The sequence below is a fragment of the Geospiza fortis genome, unplaced genomic scaffold, assembly GCF_000277835.1.
Source record: "Geospiza fortis unplaced genomic scaffold, GeoFor_1.0 scaffold20, whole genome shotgun sequence".
In the NCBI taxonomy this organism is placed as follows: domain Eukaryota; kingdom Metazoa; phylum Chordata; class Aves; order Passeriformes; family Thraupidae; genus Geospiza; species Geospiza fortis.
In genome coordinates this window covers 1,469,844-1,493,975 of record NW_005054374.1, presented here as the reverse complement: position 1 = coordinate 1,493,975, position 24,132 = coordinate 1,469,844, and the positions used below count along the sequence as shown (strand labels likewise).

Here is a 24,132-nt window from a genome sequence, read left to right as displayed (position 1 = left end):
AAAGAGTGTTAATCTAAGAGATGAGGGCAGAGCTGTAGGATGGTCATATTTCAGGTGGAAAGGGAAAAGTACATTTCTGACAGCCCCAGTGTTGCCTCCAGAGGTGATGTAAAAGTAAATTTAGACACCTAGCTACTAGTCACTGTTCTTAACAAAGGTTTAGTTGACCTTTTCACAGCAGGAAGCATTAATGCCTCAGAGAAGCTGCTGTTAAATCCTGTGTGGTAACTTTCTGGATCACCTGGTCCTTCCAGCCTAGCTGAGTAGGTGTGATGCATTTAAAGGCTCCTCAAAATGCAAATTTTTTGATATGCAGAACCTCAGGTTAGAAAAATTAGCTCCATCTACTTAATTGCATCATTTCTGAGGAATTGTATTAAATCTCCTTGGGAAAGATGAAACTGCAAGATAGCTAGCATGATTTTAGGGCTGTATAGTAATGGCACAGGAAAAATTTGGCTTTCTTAATTATTTTGTATATGGCTGCAATATTTCAGTCGTACCATTATCTAACTGACATAGTGCAGCCAGCATGTTGTATGCTGATCAAATGACTTTACACAATGAGGAGTCATATCATTCAAATATGGACTTGTGCTATATATAAAATCTAATAAATAATTTAATTTAACATTGCTGTGATTTTTTCCTGCCTACCTTTCCTATCCTTTTTGACAAATAGACCAAAACAGGTATCAGAGTAGGTCCTTCATTACAATCAATGAAGTATTGAGATTTAAATCACTATACTTGAATCTGACTGGGAATCCTATCCATCACTGCAGCAGCTATATATCTGTAATAACAGCAAGAGGATACACTGATTCAAGGCTTCTGGACTCAAGGATGTTCCTTATTTTGCAATAATATATTTATGTTAACTTTCCTAAGGTTTGAAATGGCAGCACAAGCCATTTAGCACATTTCTCAAGAATTTATTTCAGGATTTCATTGTTCTTTAATAAAAATTGAAACAGAAATTTTTCAGTTTTTTAGCCTAGATCTTTTCATAGTTGATATTAAATATTGTTAAACATAGCCCTGTTGCTCTTAAAAAATATATCTTTGTTTCCAGGAGGTAATTTAAATGTGAACAGTGTGGAATTTTTGATGATAATAATTTATTAAATCATAGTTTAAGAGTGTTAGTCCAGGCTTTTACAGCTAAGTGTCTAGTATAGAAGTAAATTGTTTATTGAAAGAACACTTTGCTATCTGTTTCTCTTACTGGCTTGCACAGGCAACTACAAACTCCTAGTAGCCCTACATTCTTTTGAAACATCAGATAGCAATGGGATTGGATAGAAATTTCAACAGCTCTTTCATTAGCTGTTTTCATTAACAGTAAACCCTGCTCAACGCTGATGCTGTCCTGTTTGCAGCTGATGAAAAATGGAAATATAAATCATTAGAACCATGGACGTACAAGCTAAACTCTCCAAGTTCAGTGAAATACCCATTCTGGTCCAAAGCATCAGGAAAAAAGCTCAGTGGAAAGAAAATAGGATTTGCATTCTGTGGAGATCAAAACCCCAGAATTCTTCAAAGCAAAGAGAAAATTGGGGAATTTTGTTTCTTGCTATAAGCATATTGATTTCAGCAAGGACAGGAAAAGCAGCAGAATGGCATCCCAGCCACCAGCACCTTCCTAAAATCAGTTGTGTGTGCTGTGAGCTTGTTAAGGGCCCTTATGGAGCCAAATCACTGTGTCAAACAGGAATAATTCCTGTTTAAATTGGTTCCCAGGAGTGGCTGTTTGTGTGTGAGAATCCAATTTTGCTGGAGGTTTGTTTAATCCTTCTCAAGGAAGATTTGTGTGAGCTCTTGAATCAAGAAGGGGAGAAAATACCATCAAAGTTGAATAGCTTTCCTTCTGCTGGGTCAGAAATATAATTGCAGTGTTTTCAGCCTTAACATAAATATCTGATGAAACTACAAATGAAGGCAAAGGAAAAAGCAGAGTTTTCTTATGCTGTTGAGCAGTATTAAAAGGAAAACATTGTGCTGGTTGGTAGATGCACTAAATTATAGAAATAAATTATTTCCTTCATATCTGGAATGAAGAATAAAAGACAGAATACGTATTTTTAGGGCAGAGTTTACAGAATATGTTTTATGGAAATAAAGAGTGACTGAATGTGCAAACTGTATCAGTTGTTGCAGAGGCATTTAATTCTTCATCTTGCAATCAGGAGAAGCTAAAATTGTCTGAAAAAAAAAATTGTGGTAAACACAAAGAAATTATCAAAGCAATATATGCAGTATATATGTTAAATCTTCTGCCTAGTTCAGATAGGCGTGTGGTACCTAGCTTAGAAATCTTTTTAGTTTTGGCCAATCTGGTTGTGGACTTTAATTTGGAGTACTTTCAGTGAGTTTTCTTTTCTTCAAAAATACTTTTCTGTCTTTCATTTATGCCTTATTTTTTTCATCCCATCTATAATTCAAACTGTTATTTCTTGGCTAGTTAAGTTATCCTTTCCTCTCTGAAAAATGAATGTCTTTGTTCTAGGTCATGTTTATATTTACTTTCAAGCTCTGTAAATTTTCCATTTTTTAATGAAATAATTAAGATTTACTAACTTTATTTTTTAAAGGAGAATTTGCACATGACGCTAACCTGCCTTGACTTTAATTTTTTTTTCTTTTTAGAGAAATGTTTCTGGCTCAAAACTATTGTAAACATTTTTATTAAAAAAATCCAAATGGTGAAGAGCAATGAAGGTTGCTCATGAGCATTTTTAGTTATATGTAACTGTAGTAGATAGTTAGAATTCATTTTCTTGCTGTATTTATGGGTCAGGGTACCCTTATTCAGTTAAATTATATGAGGAGTTAGAAAGGATTCTGCTTTTTGAAATTTTTTGACTTTTCAGATTTAATATTATCAATTAAAGTTACTTTGTTATCACAGTGTGACTTGAAATAGTAATTTTCTTATATTTAGGCATAGTTTAAAAAACAGTTCAAATTTACATATGAACTGTTACATTTACATATTCAGTTCTCCTGAATATGTAAATTATTGCTCTGGTGAGATCTTAGATGTTACTAGGATATCTTTGCTGTTAGTTGTAATGCTTTGCCTTCTGTTCTGCATGAGTTGCACTCTGAAGTGTGTGGATGTGTGTCCTTGTGTTTCAGATTGGAGAATTTGTATACCTGATTGAGGGATCAGGGGATTTACCTCTGACTTCAGAATTGCCTACCTTGGATAGTCCAAATGTTTTGCGTGCTACCTCAGAAGGTACAGGGAATAGAAGGGAGAAGAGTAAAATACAGCAAATAATTTTTTTTTAAATCTTCTTTTATTTCTATGGATTTTTCTTAAAATTATTAAATACATGTGGTAAAAAAAAAGCAGTTATTTATAATGAAGTGTAAAAAATACCTTATAATGAATATGCGATATTTCTTGTAATGTTTTCCAGTTCATTCTCTTCAGAGCATCAGCTGGTTGTTGGTGATCTTCATCTTGTATTGCTTTTAACACAGTCTACATAAATACTTTTTCATAATTTTTCTTATTTTATTCTAAATATAGGTTGCTAGCCATATGAACCAGGACTAGTCATGTTTATCTAGAATTTTTCTAGCTTTAGAACACGAGTTTTGTGTGCAATGATGTGATATTCCAGTGCTTTTGTCTTTAAATAGTGAGGGATAAACTCCTGTCAGTCCTATTTCAGAAGCAGTGTAGGGCTTGAAACTTGAAACAATTGACAACTGCTACTTGAAATAATTTCTGGTCTTCCTTTTAGAGGGGTGAAAGCGTGGCTGTGTTGTGTAGGCAGCAGAAAGACTTTGGTGAACTTTTAATACTGTCATAAGGGTAGCAACACTAAAGCCTGGGATTTTTTTATTAGCTAAGTTATTAGCTATTTCTTAGCCCTGTTAGCTAAATTTTGGACTGCATTTCAGTCTGCTAATTTTTACTTCCCTATTATGTTGAAAAATAAAGTATTACAGGTAATAAATTGCATGTACTAGGTTAATAGCATGGAACTAAACTTTGGAGATTAGAAATTTTTAATACTCTCTGCAGTTCCACCAGCTGATAAATGTGGTGTGTGGTTTTGTTTTGCTCTTTCATTTCTTTGGGATTTTTTAACAGATGAATGCACAGTACACCCAGTTTTATATTTGAAATGTGGACTTGGTCAGACTCTGGAGGAGACTCTGAAGATTCCATTGATCAATGAGCCAAGAGAGAGGGCCCTGGCTCTGGCTGCACAGCAGCAGATGTCAGCTGTTGAGTATGAGAGGAGATTGATGACTGGGACTCTGCAGAGCAGCAGTGTTCGAGTTGCAACGGCGTTGTTGGGGCTGTCCGGAGTAGAGGTGAGAAGCAAAATGATCTGGTGCTGCAATTAAATTTAGCTGTCCTTGATTTGTAGGACTGAATTGTTTTTATGTTTCAGGTAATAGTGTGAAGTTATATTTTTTTCACACATCTGTAATCTGACAGTTACTGATCCCAATTCCCCCTCAGACACTGCAATGTTTTACATGTTCATTCTGAAGCTACTTTGTCACCCCATGCTATTATGATGTCCTTTCTTTAAGAAAACTTGACTGCAGTTGAGAAAAGTATTAACAATTTACTTTACTTCTGAAAAATACCTGTTGATTAAAAAAGCTTTCATATTCCATGTAAAAGGTATCTGTGTTAGTAACCTTCATTATGCATATTTTTGTAAGAAATGGATTTTTTTTCCCAAACCGATAAACCTCGAGAATAAATGAAGACTTCTCTTTGTCTTACAATCAATGGAAAATAGTTTCGAAAAGCCACAAGTTTTTCTAACAAGATATAGCTCCCCTCTTATGCATCATTCCAACCTATACATATTTTCCTAAGATTTCAACAACTAGAAACAAGAAGTTCTCCCAAGGCAGTCCATTAAACAATCAGTTATTAGTTGTGAATAAATTTGTAATAGTAATATTGCCAAATAAACAAGGCTTTTCCTCATGAAGAATTCTGGTATAGCCTTCTGAGGATGTCAGGCTCTCTCTGGATTTTAATTTCCCTTGTGCCCTGATGGTGCCTGGCCTCAGACCAATTGATGGGCAGCGATGTTATTCCAGCTTTCCAGTTAGACAGTTCCCCAAGTAAGAGGAAAAGAATTTTCCCTTGTGATTTGATGTTCCCAAATGTATACCTTTTGTTTGAAAAGTAATAGAAAGCAAACAAAATTATGGAAAATTACATTATAACTTTAATCTCTTGTGTGTTTGGAGTGGGACAACAATTGTAATCATGTCATCTAGACTCAAGTAGTCTCCTTTGGGATTATGGCTAATCCACTGTTCTGGCAACATTTTATTGAGTTTTCATAATTCAAGTCCCTTAATATCACAACAACTTAGCAAATACTTGATAAAAATCTAACTGCTCTGAAGTTGCGGATGGGATCAAGACTGAACATGATAGGAACACTTTTTGCACCACTAGTTATGCTAAAATGCAATATGAGTTCTAAAACCACATGTATTGTGGAAGACTGGAGGATAATTAGCTTAATTACCTTATAATGGTGGATACTGGCACTGAATGAATTATCATGTGAGAAATGAAACTAATGTGCAGAAAGAAGTATTTTTTTCATGTACACAAAGTCTTATACTTGCTTATGAAAAATACAGGGGAGGAGTTCTGCTACTGGCATAGAAAAGAGCTTATACATTAAAAAAAACTCAATATCCACTATGCAGAGTAAAATATGAAACATATTCTTAAAAACTTCTTGTAATAAATTTTTGCCAACTATCTGTTTAAAGGTGATAACATAGAAATTCTGGTTGCATTAACTGGAGAAACCTTTTTTGAGGGGGGTTGGTGTTCTGCAGTGAAAATTGGAGTTGAATTATGGTTTTAGGTGGTCTAAATTCTCCCCTTTTCCCCACAAAAAAAAAAAAAAAAGACAAAAAAAGAAAAAAGCCAATCTACAGCACCCACAGTTTAATGAATTATTTAGGCTCACAAAATCCTTTGGGGCAGATGTTGTAGGTTAGAGATAAATCCAGAACCTTTGGAAATCTGTTGTTTTCTTTTGGATTTCTGTTCCACCTCTCTACTTGCTTCCTACAGGTAGAATCATGTTAGACAACAGATGGACAGAAGGGAAAATACCCTTACATTAGTACTACTTGGTCTATTTTTTACCTGTCAAGTTGAAGAATAAATGACTAAATAATTGCATGATTTCCAGTCTGTCTAAACTGTAAATTTTAGTAATGTTTACTTAAGTCACATAAAAAAAAGTACTAAAGGTAGGCTGCATTTTTGGAGTCAAACTGGATATGCATAGTCAGTAACTAGAGGTGTAATTTTTTATTTGACTCATCAATACACAGCTAAAAGTCCTAGGTACTTCTTTACTATGTTTTTACTCTTTGTTGCCACAAGGAACAAAGATCTATTTTGATTGTTTGAATTATTAGAATTAGTAACAAATAATGATTTTTAAATCTTTTTCCCATAAAATTGTGTTACTTTCTTACCTCCAGAGTGTTTCTTTAATTCCTCCTAAAACAATTTTGGGTAGTAGTAAAGATAGTATAGGATAATATAGGAGCTCTCAGACACTGTTAAGGTTGGATTTGGCATTATAGTGCATAATTAACAAAGGCTGTTTTGTGAATAATTAGTAATGATGAATAAGAGGAAGCTGAAAGGGGGATGTTTAGCTGAGCATAGATAACAAGAGGGTATTGGAAAAAAGATAAGAGACTGTGGGAGAAGAACATGTTTAGACTGAAGTTGCTAAATGTAGTAAATAGAGGAAAGTGAATTAAAAAGAAATAACAGTATGAGAATTCATTTACTTGGGATTGTGAAGGAGAGGATGCTGCAGTCAGTGAAGTGAGACACAAAATAACTTGCCTAGTTTTAGACCCAATTGCTAGATACAGGAGTTTTTCTTCATAGATGCCAATAATCTCCTTGTATAACCAGACATTATGATAGGAAAAATCCTGTTGGAAAAGAATCACAGAGCTAAAGCTTTAACTTTCTGCTGGGTCCAGGTTTGCCCTCATTGTTAAGCTGTAAAAGTATTTACTTAGGCCCTGTTTTGCTTCCTTTTGAATGTCTCATCTGATTGTGGACACCACATTTGCCATATTCCAGATGTTATGGCATTGTGCATTTCCTTTATATCCTGCTGTCCATGGGTCTGAGCAACATGGAGTGTTTTTATCTTAGTACACATGGAGTGTTTTTATCTTAGTACACCATAGTGGTGTTGGTGAGTTTGAGTTTTGATCAAGGAAAAATGGAGACCTTGTGCACTTGGGCCTGTGGCTTCTGCTCTTCAGCTGACGCTTAGTACACCATAGTGGTGTTGGTGAGGTTGAGTTTTGATCAAGGAGAAATGAATGGAGACCTTGTGCACTTGGGGCTGTGGCTTCTGCTCTTCAGCTGACATGGCAAAGTCTCATCCTCCACCTGTCCAGCTTGGATCTTCAGAGTCTGTGCTCTTCATAGGCACCCAAGGATCAAGAAGGATTTTTTGTGTTCTCCTGTGTGATTATGGAAATTTGTAAGCTCAGTGTAAAGAATCTGCTTTTTAAAAAACTGGTGTGGGTTTTTTTGAGGAAGAATCATGGTGTCCTTGAGCAGAGAAGGCATTGGAAATAAAAAATTGCATTAGATACATTTGAGTGGGGATGAACTTTTCAGAAAAGGACCTGTGGTCAGATTTCAATTTGCTGAATTTACAAGTGAGACCAATGTCTTCTATATTACATCACTTATCTTTTGATATGGGATTAAGGGAGGTGGCAAACACGATTGATCACAGGGGTTCTGAGAGACCAAGATAATAAATTTCTTTATTCATGAGAAACAGTTTTAGAAGCTAATTTCTGGAAGGAAGAAATGGTGTTAAATTAGGATTTGAAGAACAGTAATATGCAAGGAAGGAGAGAGCTGCCTCAGAACCCTGTAACAGAATCTGGCACTCTTCACAAATAGAAAGTGCAGGTGGCACATCTGAGAAAATACCTCAGAAAATCAAAAACTCCTTGAGACTTTCAAGATCAAGTTTAATTCTGATGCTTTATATACCCTCCATTCATTTTCCAAAAAATTATTCTAAGAAAATAGTTAATCCTGGGAACTGAATGCAGATACTACTAGCTGGTAATAAGACTTCCTCGCTTGGAATATCATGAACCATCAGGTTGATGAAGTGAAAGTGCTTGGAATCTGTCTTTTTTTGCAGTAGAGAGGCCTTAGATCTGCATTGATCATGAGAGTTAAAAAATATTAAATTCTATTTAACTCTCACTGCCCACAAAAATGTTAAAAATGGGAGCAGTTGCAACATTCATCTGAATTGTGTTGACATTTTCTCTTGGAAATGTTAGCCTATGAGGCAGCAAAGTTTAGTCTTGTGTATGGTTGCAGAATTTTCTTTTCCACTAGGTCTCTCATTAAAAATGTTTTCATCCTTTTCTTGTTTACAAGGTGCCAGGAAATATTTAAAATGTTCATAGATTATATAATACTAACCAACTGGGTTTTTTCCTAACCTATATTTTAAAATGAGATAACATGAACAAGTATCTTAAAAAAAAAAGTCTTTCAGTGGGTTTTTAAATAATAGGACATTTCTTCAAGATAATTATAATTCAAATGTGTTCAGTGCTCCAGGAAAGGTCATCTTACAATTATATTGTCAATTAAAATTTAACAAAACTGTGTAATCATATTGGATTTTTATTTCAGTGTTGGAAAATAATCTCGTTATGAAAATCATTTGTAGGTATAAATTTATATTTGATTATGCAGAAGATGAAGTCAAATTTAAACTGGTAAATGTATGTAATTCTTTTGGTTGGGAACCTCCCATTACAAGTTAGAATGAATTTTTTTTTTCCACTGCAAAGTATTCTGGCATTTCATTCTTATCAGAGAGAAGTGGAACTTGCAATTAATATGGCAATTGAATTATTTGTAGCTATTGATTTTTTAATTAATTTTGTGTGCATTTAAGAAGAAGTAATATCAGAGTCCAGTTCTGTATGATAGAAATGAGTGAATAGTGAGCTCAGATTCTCAACTCACATAACAATTTTTCCTGTTCCTTCTGTAAATTATATTTGCACAAGGTTGTGCAAATACAGTAGTACAAGAACTATCCTAAGAATTTGGTTTGATGTGATTTTTTAAATCAAATACATCTGTTCAGTTTCTCTTCATTGAAAAAGAGTTTTGAATTATTATCTGTTTCTATATTTATTGTGCCAAAAAACCTATATTAACAGCTAAATCTTAACAGGTTCCCAAAGTCCATATGTACTTTTTGTTTAACACTGTATTAACACTATGGAAGGGTAGATTAATGAACAAAACAAAGCAGTGTCAGAGTGTGGATCTGCTTTCTAAAGCCAGCAATGGAATGTGAGATTTGTATTAAAACAGGGGGGAAAAAAGCAAACAAAAAAAAACCTCACCACCAACCCAATGCAGAACCCAAGTCTCGTTGATTTAAACAGTAATTTGACCATCTTACACCTAATGGCTGTCTTTACGAACAATTGTTTATCCTTTTACATTGAGTTTTTGAATTCCCTCAATCGATTTGCACTCCTTGGCCTACTGAAATATGTACTTTGATACCTGTAGTCCTGGCAGTGTTTTTCAGCAAAAGACTTTGAGAATAAACCAGTTTTCTTAGGAAAACATGAATATTATCCATATTTATCTCTGCCCTAGGTTTGCTTCAAGATAATTCACAGCAGTCATTAATTCAAAGCCTTGTCTGTAAAAAAGACATTACTCGGTTTAAAATTTGTTCAGCTTGCACTTACTCTTGAGCATTGCAATTGTAGTATGTTATTGGATTGAAAATGTCAATTTTGAGCAATTAGTGTATGAAATCATTGCAGTATTTTTTGTAATGTTATCCTACAGGAGTCAAATTAAGTTCATTAAGAGGTTCACATGCCTGTATTGATCTTGCCTTAATATACTGTGCTAATCCTTTACTAATATGTTTCATGCTGTTGACTAGCAATGCTTTTTACCAAGAGGAGGATCTAGATTGTCTCTAGAATTGATTCTAAATGTCCTAATTTCTAAAATACATTTTCAACATTAAAATATCAGTTAGCTAATAATCTCTCACCAAAAAGCAAAATAACTTTTCTTTTTCATGCTTCTTATTACTCAGAAACTTTATGAAGTAGGAGAAGAAACATCCTTCTACCACTGATAAAAAATAGTTTTCTTTTTAGGTTTTTTTTTCCTTTTCTTGCCTTTCCTGTGTATGCATGAAGGCTAGCAGAGATTCTTTCTGGGTAGGCTATGGTTTTACTATAAATTTCAAAATGCATTATCCTTAAACAAATGTTTCAGATGCATCATGTCTAAAAATACCTTACAAGTCAGTTTTTATTTGGAAGGATCACTCAAAATTGCTATGTATGTTTCTTAATTCCCAATTCAGTTTTAGAATTAAGCTAAATTCTAAAAAATTTAGAAAATTTGGCATTTCTCAACCTGAAAATGTTATGTGATTGCTCAGCTGTGTACGTTATTGCTTCACTTGCAGAGACATGCACTTCTGAGGCCTCGCAAGCACCCCTCCGAGCTGAAGCACGTGGAGTACAGTGTAGAAGTGAGCATAAAACACGTCTTTGAAGTTCCTAAAAAGTTCTCTATTCCAGTGTTATCTTCAGCCAGAGTTAATTTGGACCCTCCATCAGCAAAATACCTTACATCTCAGAAAACAGGTAATAGTCTTAAAGGTGATGAATTTGACTGTATTCTTTTGCCAAGATAATTTTTTTTCTTATGGTTTTCCTGAGTAAATCCAGAAAATGATCTTTCTTTCCTTTCTGCTATTGATCAAATTTGCTTTTCTTGTCACTACCCAGGTTCTAAATATTAGCTCAAACCAGTGTTTTCCACTTACCATTGGTTTACTGGTTTTCTCAAAGGCACAGAAGCACAGGAGACTTGCTCTAAAAGACAAAAATAATTAGGTCTGTTTATCTGACAGATCCTAAATTTGTGTTCCCTTCCCATTTCTCCCTTCTACTTCTCATCCAGCACTGTTCTGTGTTCAGATTGTGCCACTCATATTACATCTCTTTTTTTGTTTGCCCTCCTCAGTCAGCCAGAGGGAGATTTCAGCTAATGGTGAATGAACAGGTCTGCATTGTCTTTCAGAGTGATCTTGCCATCTTTGGTCAGTCTGTTGTCTCCAATTTTTCTAGTATCTTAAATTTTTTACAGAAATCTTGTTGATTTTTAAAAAATGCTTGTCTTGGTTTGGAAGGACAGGAGTCTGCTAAGGAAGGCAGGAGCCTCCCCTGAAATGGAGAATGTAAACCCTCCCCACCCCTCCGAATTGCTATAATTCTAAATTAAGGGGCTCTCAGGCAAAAATATGGGAGCAGGAAATAAGAGTTCTTTAATAGGGAAGAAAAAAAAAAGAATAAAATAAACAATGCAGTCCACTAGAACAACACTGACAGAGTCAGAACCCAACCTGACACCTTGTTGGGCAGGGTGTTGGTGGCAGTCCGATTGGAAATGTGGCTGCAGCCCTCCTGCAGTGTCAGGGGTGGTTCTGTTGGAGCAAGGAGGATCTGTAGAGAAGGATGTATTCTTTCCTCTGGAGATCCAGTGGAGGAAGAGGCAGCTGCTGTTTCTCTGGGGGATCCCGTGGAGAAAAGCCGTGCTGGTGGTCCAGAATCTCCGATTATATCTGGGTAGGAATGCTTGGCTCCTCCCTGTGGGCGGAGCATCTCCCAATGGGATGTTACAGTTCTTATCAGTCATGCACTGATATTCAATAGTCTGTTATCAGCAGAGGTCCCCTCCCCAGGGGGGTGTGAATGTGGTCATTCAAAGAGAGAGATAAGGCAAACTGCTCACTTGACAAGATAATCAGCCATACAGATGGTAATGGAAAACATCTTGCATGCAATCTTCAACAATGCTTTATTTAAACCTATAAAGCACTCTTGGTTGCATTTCTTAAAAAAACTCACAAACAACCTGAGCCATTGAGAGAGCTGGAGTCTGGAGAAAGGAGACTCAGGTGGGAACTTCATGCAAATTGTAGAAACTTGAATTATACACAATCCATATCTAGTTTTGTTTCACCAGTTCTTAATCAATGGAGTCCTGCATATTTTTGCAGTTCACTTTTCCAAGTGTCACTGGAATCAGTTGTGCTTTCATGGTCTTTGTGCTTTCATGGTCTTTGTTTTGACACTCAGTGTATGCCTTGTGTTTGTTATTTTTCTATTCTGGAATAATAAAAATAATCTCTATTTTTTTTTCTGAGGAGTCTTTATTACAGATATTCTAACTGAAATAGAATTTAACTTCTATTAAAAAATTAGGGTGTGTTTTTAGGAAGATGGCAGCAATAGTTATGGCAGTATTAGAAGCAGGGTTGGTGAGGGACTGCAGGATGAGCAGTCAGTAGAAGTTGTAGAATTGATGTGACACTGGAGGTTGGAACATGTCATGTGTGGCAGGATATTTAAGTCCTATTTAAAACTCTTTCATTGTCAAGTTAATAACAACGTGTTTGTGTCATAATTACTGTAGAGGTGAACTAAAAATAGTTAATAGCTTTGTTGAGTGTTTTAGGAGATTCTTTGTATTACACTGTAGAAGAGCAGAATAACAGCTGGGGAAAGAGAGCCAGCTCTGCACACACAGATCTGATGTCCTGACAGGATCTCCATCGTGGTCTCACAACAAAGGTTCTTAACTGACCAGTTGAGAGATCACTGTTCCTTAGCAACTGCTCAAATTATTTTAAAAGTTGAAATGTGAATGAATATATCTGGATAATTTAGAATATTAATTGCATTGCATTCACTACAAAAATGTAGTGAATAAATGACATTATAGTAAGAATGTAGTAAATGGATGATTACTATAATATATACTATAATAAATTATATACTATAATAAATTATAGTAAGGAAGTAGTTATTTTACTCTTAGTTCATGCTGCTTCTTTATTCATCCAAGGATATTAAAGAAATGCTTGAAAGAGGAGAGTAATCAATGCAAAATCACAAATTGGATCATATAGCAGTGTACACAATCTTTTTGATATGTATTTTTTCTTTCTAGGATGGTTAATAGTTGCATGAGGAAGTAGAAATGTCAAGATGATGCAGAAATAAATGGGGCTTTTGTAGTGAATTCAGAGAGGTGGTGAGATAAAGAACATCCAGAAAGAGAAGCTGATGTAACCAGCTGAATAGCATGAAAACAAATATGTGTTCAGTAGGAAGACAGTGCCAACTGATTCAGTGTATTTATTAAATTAATGAGGAGACACAGGAGGATTTACAGGCTCTTAGAAAATCTAATATTGTGAAAGAAGTCCCCAGCTGGTGGTCCTAGTTAAACCACTGGTCTCATCTGAAAATTTTGACATCATTGTCTGAGAAAGCAGGAATATTTTAGCCATGGTGGTGGCTTTCCTAGGGTGGGAGTTGCTGGTTCTCTGAAGAAATGACAGTGCTTATATTTATGAAGATAAAGGTGGAAACAAGCTGACTAAAATCAATATTTGGATCAGAATTTCTTAGATTGCAGTAGCAGGAAGTGTGCAACCAGTGTTTTAAGAACTCTGCCAGCAGGGAATTAGAAGGTAAAAAAATCAATGCCACTCAAAACATTTTCTTGTAAAATAGACCTTGTTAAATGACCTTATTACATTTTTGGCACTATTTACAGATCAAATAGATAAAGAGTACAATATGCTTACCTTACTTTAAGTGTGATATCTTGATCAAAACTAATACTGCATACTTGCGTAGATCTAAAATAATACTTTCCTAAGATTGAAAACCATTAGCAAATGTTAATCCATCATTGGAGACTCATCAGAAAGGAAGTCCTTAGGAACCAGTAGTTATTGCACAATGTTAGCTACATTTCACTAATTGGGAAGATTAGACAAAGACTTTGTTGAGTGAGGAATGACACAGATTTTGTGAAAGAAGTTAGTTGGAGCTCTTACATAGTTATAAGCTATGAATTTTAGTGCAAGCAAATATGTAATGATATATTTGTAACAGAGTCTGCATGCTAAACCATTTGGTATGGTTTAACCACACCATGGTGGTTGTTTATCTTTGTCTCAAATGGGATCTTTAAGAGCTTCAGTTTCCCTCTCTCATCAGAAATAACCTGGGAAATAATTTGATTCCCATATATAGCTCAGGAGAAAGGTAATTGGCAGTAAACCTGCAATGCTTTACTAAGTAAAGAATGGTAGATTGAACATTTAGAAATAGTGTTAGGCATAATTGAAATATGTTGCAACATGGAAATATGTTACCTTTTTCTTAGAGGGATGCTGTGAAAGAATGAAAAGAATAAAATGTCAAGTGGGATTAAAATAACGGCTCCAAATTTTAGCAACAGAGAAGTAGCATCCAAAACCAGCTCCGTGCTTCACCAAACCAACAAATTCCTTCTAAAGGTGAAAGCACAAGAAACTTTGAACAGACAGGTTTTATGGCTCGGAGTTCTAACTTGAGTTGTAATTTTACATGCCAGGGTCACTGACTTCGTAATGCATATATATGTTTATAATGCATATATATGTTTATAATCTCTATAATTATTTAAGATTTCCTGCCATGCAGCCTTATTTCACAAACCTGTATCTATGTAAATGAGCATGGACTTCCTGCAGGTAAGGACCATGTTTGGTAAGTCAGAGCTATTACATTCTTTCTGAATAGCTTTTATAAGTGTTTTTTCTGCTGAATATTTGCTGGTCCTGTCCTGCAGCAGAACACTCACTGTGGTTAGGAAAGAAGGAAATATCTGTGGATTTTCAAGCAGAACCGTGAAAACCAGTGGAAAGGTCAGTGCTATTTGTCTTTTCAGCAAATAATCAGCTCAAAATCAGCTTCAACTAAGTTTTAACTAAGCAGAACAACTTCTTAGGCAGTTGAGTTTCTTTGAAAAACATGTTTTTTATGCTAAATAATGTTGCTTATCAAAGATGAAATATCATAGGTAGAAAGGGGAGGATGGGCTTTGTTTTGCAGTCTTGCAAAACATTTTGATGTCTCCCAAAATGTTTGAGAAATCTGCAAAGCAGCAGAGTACCTATCTCACGGTTACGGTCAGCCTTACTTCCCACTCTGTTTTTCTGACATCAGCTCCATTGTTCTTTCATCAAAGGATTTCTTGTCAAATTTTGAAAAACAAGGGTCCTTGAATGCATAACTTAAAAAAATACAGTGCAGGTATGGAAAAGTGCTGTTATTGTACCATGAGAGAACACAATACTGGAACAGCACATCCAGTTCTTGTTCTGAACTTTAGACAGAAGGTTGCAAATGAGGAAGGGTTCAGCCAAGCTCTATAGTAATTTTCAAGGTCTTGAAGGATTGAATATCTTGATGACTCCATGATCTCTGTGGGAAAGAGGTTCCTTTCAGGTTTCCTGTGATTATTTGAAAAGGAAAATATGTCTGACTGTGGAGACTGTTAAGTGCTCTATGCAGAAAGTACAGCACTTTCTACCTAAGACAGAGATTTGTAATGAAACCATTTATGATTCCTGTAAAATTATGTAAATGAGGGGTTTATCAAATATGAACAAACTCAAGAGAAACAAAAATCTTTCTACCACTCAATCGTTAAAAAGAGAAAATGGAAGCTTTCCTAACATACACACTTTTGCTCCAATTGTCAGGTTAGGGCTTAATATAAGAATTAGTTGGTGAAATTCTAATGCTAAGAGAAACATCCAATAATACGTGTTTTGGTATTAAATAAGGATTTATCCCAGAATTATGAAATTCTGGAATTTTCTGGAATAGGCTATGCCTTTACACATTGTAACATGACACTGACAATTGCTTTGAGTAATGGAAGCATAAAAGTTCCTGAGACAGAGCAGCTCACAGAGCTGCCTGTGACGGTTCATCAATACTGAACCATCCGAGTACTTTATAAGAAGGGCTTCCTGTTAATTTGGTTTTCTTTTTTTCAGACTTTTTTTTTGTTTGCAATCTTCTGCCGTGAAATGACTTTAGATTGCAACATGTGCTATTAGCAGAAAACCTGATAGCAATACCCCTGGACTAGACACTTTTTTAAAGGAAAGAAAATATATGTAAGTGGTTGATGGCAATTGCTGCTCTAAACATTGCAGCAGCACATGTCAGTACCAGCATATCAATACCTTATTTTATTTCTTTTAATAATAACAACCAAATCCCAGCATGGCATGATAAATACACAAATATATTCCATCAGTAATGATGGATTTGTGCAGTTCGATAAGATAATGGTAGATTTTAATTTTCAAATGGATATGCACCTGAGCCAGTGTGTCCTGATAAGCAATTTCTGTATTTTACATGTGCATTATTTTTGAACTTTTCTAAGGCAAGCATGCACTGGGAATGCTTTTTGTCATTCCATGTGGTTTAGGGCTTTTCCTATGTTTATAAAAATAAACATGGAAAACCTAGGCATGAATACAAAACTAAAACCTATTTCTGATGGCTAGGTTGTACTATTTCACATCAAAATTGTCCATATAAATAAGTAAAGCTTACAATTAATTTTAAATGAAAAAACGTTGTTCCACCTTGCTATCTAATTTAGATTCAGTATCACAAGCTAATATTAGTTCTGTTGCCTCTTCCTGCAGGATTTGACAATGTTAGCTCCCTGCTGTTACACTTAAAAAGAATATCCAAGAAGACTTCTCTTGTTTTTCTTTTTTCCCCCCCTTCTACCCAGTGAATGATGAAAAATCTTTTCCTACAGAACTACCAGGAATTGTTAGATATTTTCTACTTTCTCAAGAATTGTTCCTACAGTTAATTTATTCAGATTATTCTGACTGCTTTGTGGCTTCTGGTTAAGCTACTAGTGACTTAATTTTCTCTCTTTTTTTAAAGAAAGAAAACCTTTCTTCAGAGAAATCTAGATTGCAAAAAGAAAGGAGCTGCACCATAGAAGTCTCTAGCTAGCTCTTATTATATCTTTTCACTATAAGCCTTCATTACTAATTGTGCATTAACTTACCATTTTGCAGTAAGTGATATAAAAGACTTGATTTTGATCCTCTCTCCTTGTAATATTTCCTTATGCATTCAGTGCAGTCTTTGTAATAGTTCTGAGCCCTCTTCCTTGTTTGTAGGAAATTTTGTTTAGTCTTCCAGTCACAAAAACTCAGTTTTGAAATTTTTTTGTAAATTTTGAGTGTGTGTTTTAGAGCAAACTTAGCTCTTTGTTGTGTTTTTAGATCAAGAGTTTTTGAATTATTACTCTATTTTATCAGTGTAATTCCTTATAATTTGGCTAGTCCCTTTCAGCAGGAGCTCTTCATCAAATGGCTTAAGAAAACACCTTCATGTCATGGTTGTTAAAGCTGTATTAAGTAAACTTGGCAGCATTGCTCACTGGAGTAGTGACTGCTTGTTTCTAGAGTGCCTGTGAGTACTTTTCATAAATATTAGATTCAATGATCTTTAAACAACCAGCCCCCTACAACTGCTTTATGTAGTGCCACACAGCTCCTCACTGGCTCCTGAATGATACACAAACACAGCTGCTGAGTATGCATAACAAGACATTGAAAAAAAAAGTCTCCATTTTTTTTTTAGATCAATTAAGGGAAAACTTCTTTCATTCTTTTTTCCCCAGTTGATCTTCATTTTCTGATTAAGTGTATTTAACTTTTTGTTTAGGTGTATAATGGTATAATCTATCTAAACAGAATAAGGAAAAATAACCAGTTAATAGGTTTTTTAGAAACCCTTCTACAAATCTGTTTGATTATGATAAAATGAAAGGAAATCATAAATAAACATTCATAGTGGTAGCAAAAAATTTCAAAATTTTTAAGCACTCAATAAGGGATATAAAAGAGTAGTTGCTTTTTCAAGACTACTGAGTTGAGTGATGTTCTAATTCAGATGAGCCCATTTGAAGACCTAATATATAAAAGCAGAAGTCAGAAGAGTCTGCATTCTTCATTATGGTTGCTTATTTAACCTTCTAGGACTCCATACCTGCAAATTCAGTGTTGAAGTTAATTTAACCAGTTGTTTGTGACAAATGCATAATGTCAGAGACTGAGATAAGTTCAGTGAGAAATTTAGCTTTGAAATTCTGAATAGATAGAGTCACCATTGCTGAACAAAAGCTAATATAATGTGCAATTATTTGATGAACTCCTGAAGACCCATACTTTCCTACCTTCACAAATTATGTCAACAGGTTGTGGTGTGGAAGAGTAGCATTTCTATTTTTACTCATTTCATCCTCCCACAATATGTAATAAGGCTAAACAGTGATTACTGAGGGCCATTATTACTACCTTACAGAATATGTTTTTTCTTGCATTTTAATGTCAAAACAACTGTCATTACTTTTCTTTGAAAGGTACTGTTTGTCAGCTAATGCAGTTAGAGGACTTAGTTTGAATTCAGGCAGATCTAAATGATGAGTTATAAGATTTTTAAGAACCAGAGGACATGAACTTTGTTAATTTTGGTGATCAGATTGTATTTTGCAATAAATAAGTGGCACAAAAGGCCAGGCAGTTGCCAGAGGACATGGCCAGTGCCTATGTGCTGTGATTTAGTTCTCAAAAAATCATGGTGAAAATGCACACTGCAAGTTTAGTTTTTGCAAATACCCCTGTTTTGACAACTGTCTCACAACAAAACCCAATATGATCAAGTGAATGTTTCCTGTAGGCATTTGTCAGACATAAATCTGGAAAATAAAACTGTCAGCTTATTTCACATGGAATGCTTCCCTGTGAAACAATAAAAATCCTGAGTAGGCTGGAAGCTGTAGCAAACCTCTGTATTGCTCTGCCTGGCTTTTCACTGTTGAAGAAATGCTTGCAGCCTCATTCTTTTTGATGGATGCAGGCTCTGCTTCCTGCTACATGGGAATCAAATAAATGCTGCCCATGGCTTACTGTTGACACTTTTCTCAGAAATTAGTGGGTAAGCCGGTTGTGGCCCCATGGATTATGTTCATTAAATCTTTGAATATATCCCTAAATTAATCTTCGTTGAATGTCTTATGAGACTGAGAGAGCAACACGAGCTAAGCTGAGGCATTTTTAAGCCCAGTTTATTTTATTGTATTTAAAAAGATTGTGAAAGGAAAAAAGTCAATCTTCACCTATAATTTGAAGACAATTGATTTCTGTAGTTACTTTGGTTTGGAGGAACCAGGAACCATGTATCACTGCAGAAGATACTTACCCTGTTGAATAAATAGAACAAATTTATTTGTTTTCCTTTTGATTCATTGTAATTGAACATAATATTTAGGTTATTCAACTGATTTATTCTAAAATATATTTTCTAAATGCACAAGAAACAATTTTTTTTGCTAAAGTAATGCCGTACTAAATATTATAATTCTGGAATGTACTTTTTATGGTTTTTCTTTTTAAATTTTTCTATAGGAAGCATTTCTGTTTGAAACTGTGCCTTTAAATATGGGTCCAACTCAGGCAAAAATAACCCTAGTTGTTAGTAATTAAAATTTCCATTTAGTGCAACAAAGTAAAACTCATGCAGAAATATATTGGATCTTTCAGTACACTGTATTATCTTTCTTCAAGAACCTGGTCTCTGACTTTCCTTAACATCTTTTTCCAGCTTTAGGCATGGGATTCTAACCTTGGAAAACAGTGAAGAGAATCAGTCTTTGTTACATGTAAAAATACTTTTTTTACAGCTGCAGTCTTGATGTGGTTTTTCAGATTTCCTGGAGACTTGGGACTGGGGGAACTCTTTGTGTCCATCACTGGAGCTCCCCATGTACCTTCTTTTCTCCTTTGGAATGTGTCCTAAAGGGCTACTTAAAATCCTGTGTAGGAGTCTGATTTTTTCTGTAAGCAAGCACAAAGGAGGAAATCTTTGCAGCAGACTTGTTAGACCTGGCTCTGTGCAGAGATGGGCAGCTTTGCATTTCTTTTCCTTTTTCCTTGCTCTGGAGATTACAGTGGGGAGCTTTCCTGTGTGCTGCAGGTTGGGAAAGTGGGATTTTGCGTGAATCTGTTTCAGCTTGGAAATCCCTGTCAATTTTGGAAACTCAGACTTTCAATCAAAAATGTGACCTAGAAAAAGGTCTAATGAGTTGTCATGAGAACTACTACATTTAACAGAATTTCAGTAATTGTTGGGGATACTCAGCCAAATATTCTGTACTATCACTGATATCTCTGATGGCAGCTGTTGACAAACGTGTAGTAGCTTGTATATTTTTTAAAATATTTACAGAGATATATACATGTTAAATTCTTCTACTAGATTTAAGAGATAGTTTAAATTACCTCTCTCTGTGCACTACTAGAATCAATAGAAAATATTGTTTGCATGCTTCAAAATATCATTTTTAGGAAACTAACTTATATGGTAACACTCCTAAAACTCTGCTGTTTCTTGGAAATTTTTGCATGTACTGCTGAGAAGATTCTCCTAAAGTTTATTGGAAACCTCTTCAGATTCTGCTTGTGAATTCAATGTTCCTGAAAATCTTTACAACAGCACTTCTTTTTGTTTTGATTTTTTTTTTTTTAGGTGGAAGTGATGCAGTTGAGTTTCCTATAAAATTCACTCCTAAGAAACCTGGTTGCTACCACTGTCAGATTATTCTGAAGTCATCCTATGATATTCGTGTCTATGAGATTGAGTGTGTGGTGAATGCAGACCAGGCTGATGCACAGCTTGAATTTCTAATTCCAGCTTACCAGACAGTGACTCAGGAAATTCCAATTGTAAGTTCACTCCTCTACTGCTAACTAAGCTAAGATTCAGGATTAAAAAAAAAGTGGATTTCAAATCAATACTGTAAAAATTAACAGTCCTGAAATGCAGAAATGCATGTAAATACTAACTTGAGGATCATATCTTAAAGTCCATGTAGTAGATAATGTAAAAGCTGTTGGGAAAAATAATTTACTTCAAGTTAATTAGTTTGATGGACTAAATTTTGATGTTTTTCTTCTTAAAATTTTTAGTCTGTTATTTACTAATGTTATCACAATGAAAGTGAATAAAGTAGTTATTTAATCTAGGGAATAAATATTCTATTTCTGAAGGTAAAAAGGAGACATGCTGAGGAATAAAATAGAAGAACTAGATTAAATACAGTTAAAAAAACTGGTAAGCATAGCCAGTATATTGTGTATAGTTTTATCATATCTACTTTGTGTATGAAACCCTTGGCACATGAGAAGTAAGATCAGAGAGAGAAGATGGGTGCAATCTCATCTCTCTCAGAAAATTATTAGTCAAATTTTAGAGAACTTTAAAACAAAACAAAACAAAAAAAAACCACAAAAAATGATGGGGAAGGAACTTAAGCTGTGAGAGAAGGAATAAAGATTCTTTAAGAGATAGAACCAGTAAAAGATTTCCTGGATCTGAACTAGAGTTTGGTCTTTGTCCTTTTGATTGTAGAGCCACTAAGGAATACTAGTGAGCTAATTTATAGAGAAATTATTCTGAGATTTTGTAGTCAAAAGAGTGGGCGCAGATTCAGACAAGAAGACTGAATATCTGGGGAAAGATCATGTTGAATGCTCTGTCAAATATTGAGACTATGCAGGGAACTAGTACATCAGAAAGGAAAACAGAAAATTAAAGGAAACCCTATTATAGTGCTATCTCTTCTTGCACATAAGTTTTAAGATATTAATAATTCATGTTATTAAACATTGTTTTTTTTGAATGTTACATTAGCCTAAAAACAACTGATACATAACACAGAAAGGTAAAGAGATTTTCTACCTTTTTTAAACAGACACTTTCTAAATAGATTTGCATTATTCTTCGGATGGATTTATTTTTCAGGAGTTAGATACTTTTATTTTAATTTACTTTTGTTTTATTTTATTTTTATTACTTTATTATTTTATTTAGTTTATTTCTATTAGATACTTACTATTTTAGGAGTTAGATACATTTCTGTATACACTCCTAGTTGGAGCTTCTGCAATCTACCAGAACATTTCCCATATTTTTATATTTTTATTAGCAGTATTGTATTTGTCATTTAAATTTTGTTAAATATTCAGTGGAAGAAGAGATGCTCATTGTGGAACTGAAGATGGAGTTATTCAATCTGCTAGAAGTAGTTTCTGGAACCAAATATTTAGTGCTCAAAGCACTTTTTACAGACACAATCAAACTAACAGTCATAATGTGTGTTAGGTATAACACTTTATAAATGGAGCAGATTCAATGATCAGCTGGTCAGCTCAAAGCCACACAGTGAATTTGAGACAGAAGCAGAATAAGAACCCAGCAGAATCTGAGATCTGTGATTAGTTTCTTTTGGAGTTTCCATGATTTTCTCAAGCATGAGATGAATGTAACTCTTCCATCTCTGCCTGTCAGACTCTCCAGGTATAGGTCCAATACAATTATTAGGTTCCTTGGGTTGTACCACCTACAATCCTGTGAGGAGATTCTGACTCCCTTAGCATTAATTGTGTTTCAATTAATTCACTTGACAGGCTTTGGATGAGATTTTACATTAAGCAGAGATCCTGTAGGAATTAGATGATTAATTAATTAAAGCCATTAATGAACAAGTATAAGGGAATAGAATTTACAGATATTTTCTTTCCATTTTCTAATGTTTATTGTTGTCCTTAATATCTTTCTTTAGAAGACACTTTAAGACAAATTCCTGTTGTGTTAGAAGAATTTGTTACAGAAGAATTTCACCGTGACCATATTTGCCAGCTACATTTCTCCAGATGACAGGATTTTGTGTTAGAGATTAAGAAGAAATATTTGTGTTACATATTGATGTAATTATCACTACTGTGGATAAATGAAACATCTGATACCAATTGTACTAGAAATTGCTGAAGATAAAACAACTTAGGCACCCAAAATTTCATGGCCTTCCTCTAGAATCTAGACCAATCCTGATGATGTTTTTCTTCTATCCCAAGTTTTAAAATGTTAGATTAGCAGAGAGTGATGATCTGCCAATTTTACACCTGGCCAGCTGGTTTTCAAAAGGATAAAGGTTTTCCTGATATTGTGGCGATAAAAAGCATGACAGTAAAAAAAACCCTTTTGCTGTCTTTTTTTCCTTTTCATTTTATCCTTGGCACAAGGACGTCATACTTTTTTCTTTTGTGCTTTCTACCAGAGATGATGTCATTGTTATTACAGAATTGGAGACATGGTGATACAAGTTTTTGGTGAAACTGAGATACTACACAAACCTCAACATTCCATGCAGGCATATGTGCTCAGCTACTGGGAAATTTAACAAATAACACTGAAGCATTAATCATACATATTGATCAAAGCTCATATATATGGTACTGCAGATGTGGGTAGCTCTGGGTTAGCTCTGATGAGCACAGGTTCTTTGTTCCTGAGACTTTCATAGACAGAAACAAAGCCTGGAGTATCATCTCTATTCCCTGAAATCCCTTCTTTATCTCTGATGTTTGTGTACAATTTTCCACAGATGAAGACCATTATAGGTCAAAAGATTACCTCCTTTTTTTCATAGATGAGATGATTCTACTCTATTTGACAAGGCATGAATTAGCTCATGAGTGACAGCTTATTTTATCTTTCAGATGAGTGTTAATTTTTTTTTTTTTTCAGATTGGATGTTTGGTCATGTGGTTCTTTCAAATAGTAGGAGGCTGAATAGCATTATTTTAGTTTTACTACTTTTAGTCAGCCTCGAAGTATGTATTATGAAATATCCCACTTTTTACCATAACCAAGCAGTCTTGTGATACATCTGGGTGCAAGATAAACATGTTTCTTACATAGGCTCAGGCTCATATTGCTCAGGATAGGCATTCTTTAAAGTAGCTTAGTCTCGTGAAAGACCAGAATCTGAGAACTCAGGACTGTAAATTCTCCTTTAGAGATGGAATTTTCAATTCATAAGACTGATCCTGTAGCATCGTCAGTGGCCAAATGAGGCAATGTATGCCAAGACACCACATCAGAACTAAAAGGGGTGCACCAAGATTTTTTAAAGATGACATAGGGACAGAATTTCACCAAGCATTAAACAGCATCATAAAGACACTTGTAAATGTTTATAATGATACTTACGAATTCCATCTTGACAATTTGCTA

General features: G+C 34.8%; 1 protein-coding gene across 1 annotated transcript in view; it reads left to right on the top strand.

The window, feature by feature from the left end:
- CFAP47 (cilia and flagella associated protein 47) overlaps positions 1–24,132 on the top strand; it is a gene marked incomplete at its 5' end in the record, with an annotated part of 258,098 nt that overhangs the window by 91,599 nt on the left and 142,367 nt on the right. The window contains 4 exons of the mRNA XM_031060192.1: positions 3,145–3,247; positions 4,115–4,341; positions 10,566–10,746; positions 20,584–20,780. Of these exons, the coding sequence (XP_030916052.1) occupies positions 3,145–3,247; positions 4,115–4,341; positions 10,566–10,746; positions 20,584–20,780 (708 nt within the window). The remainder of the gene's footprint in view (positions 1–3,144; positions 3,248–4,114; positions 4,342–10,565; positions 10,747–20,583; positions 20,781–24,132) is intronic.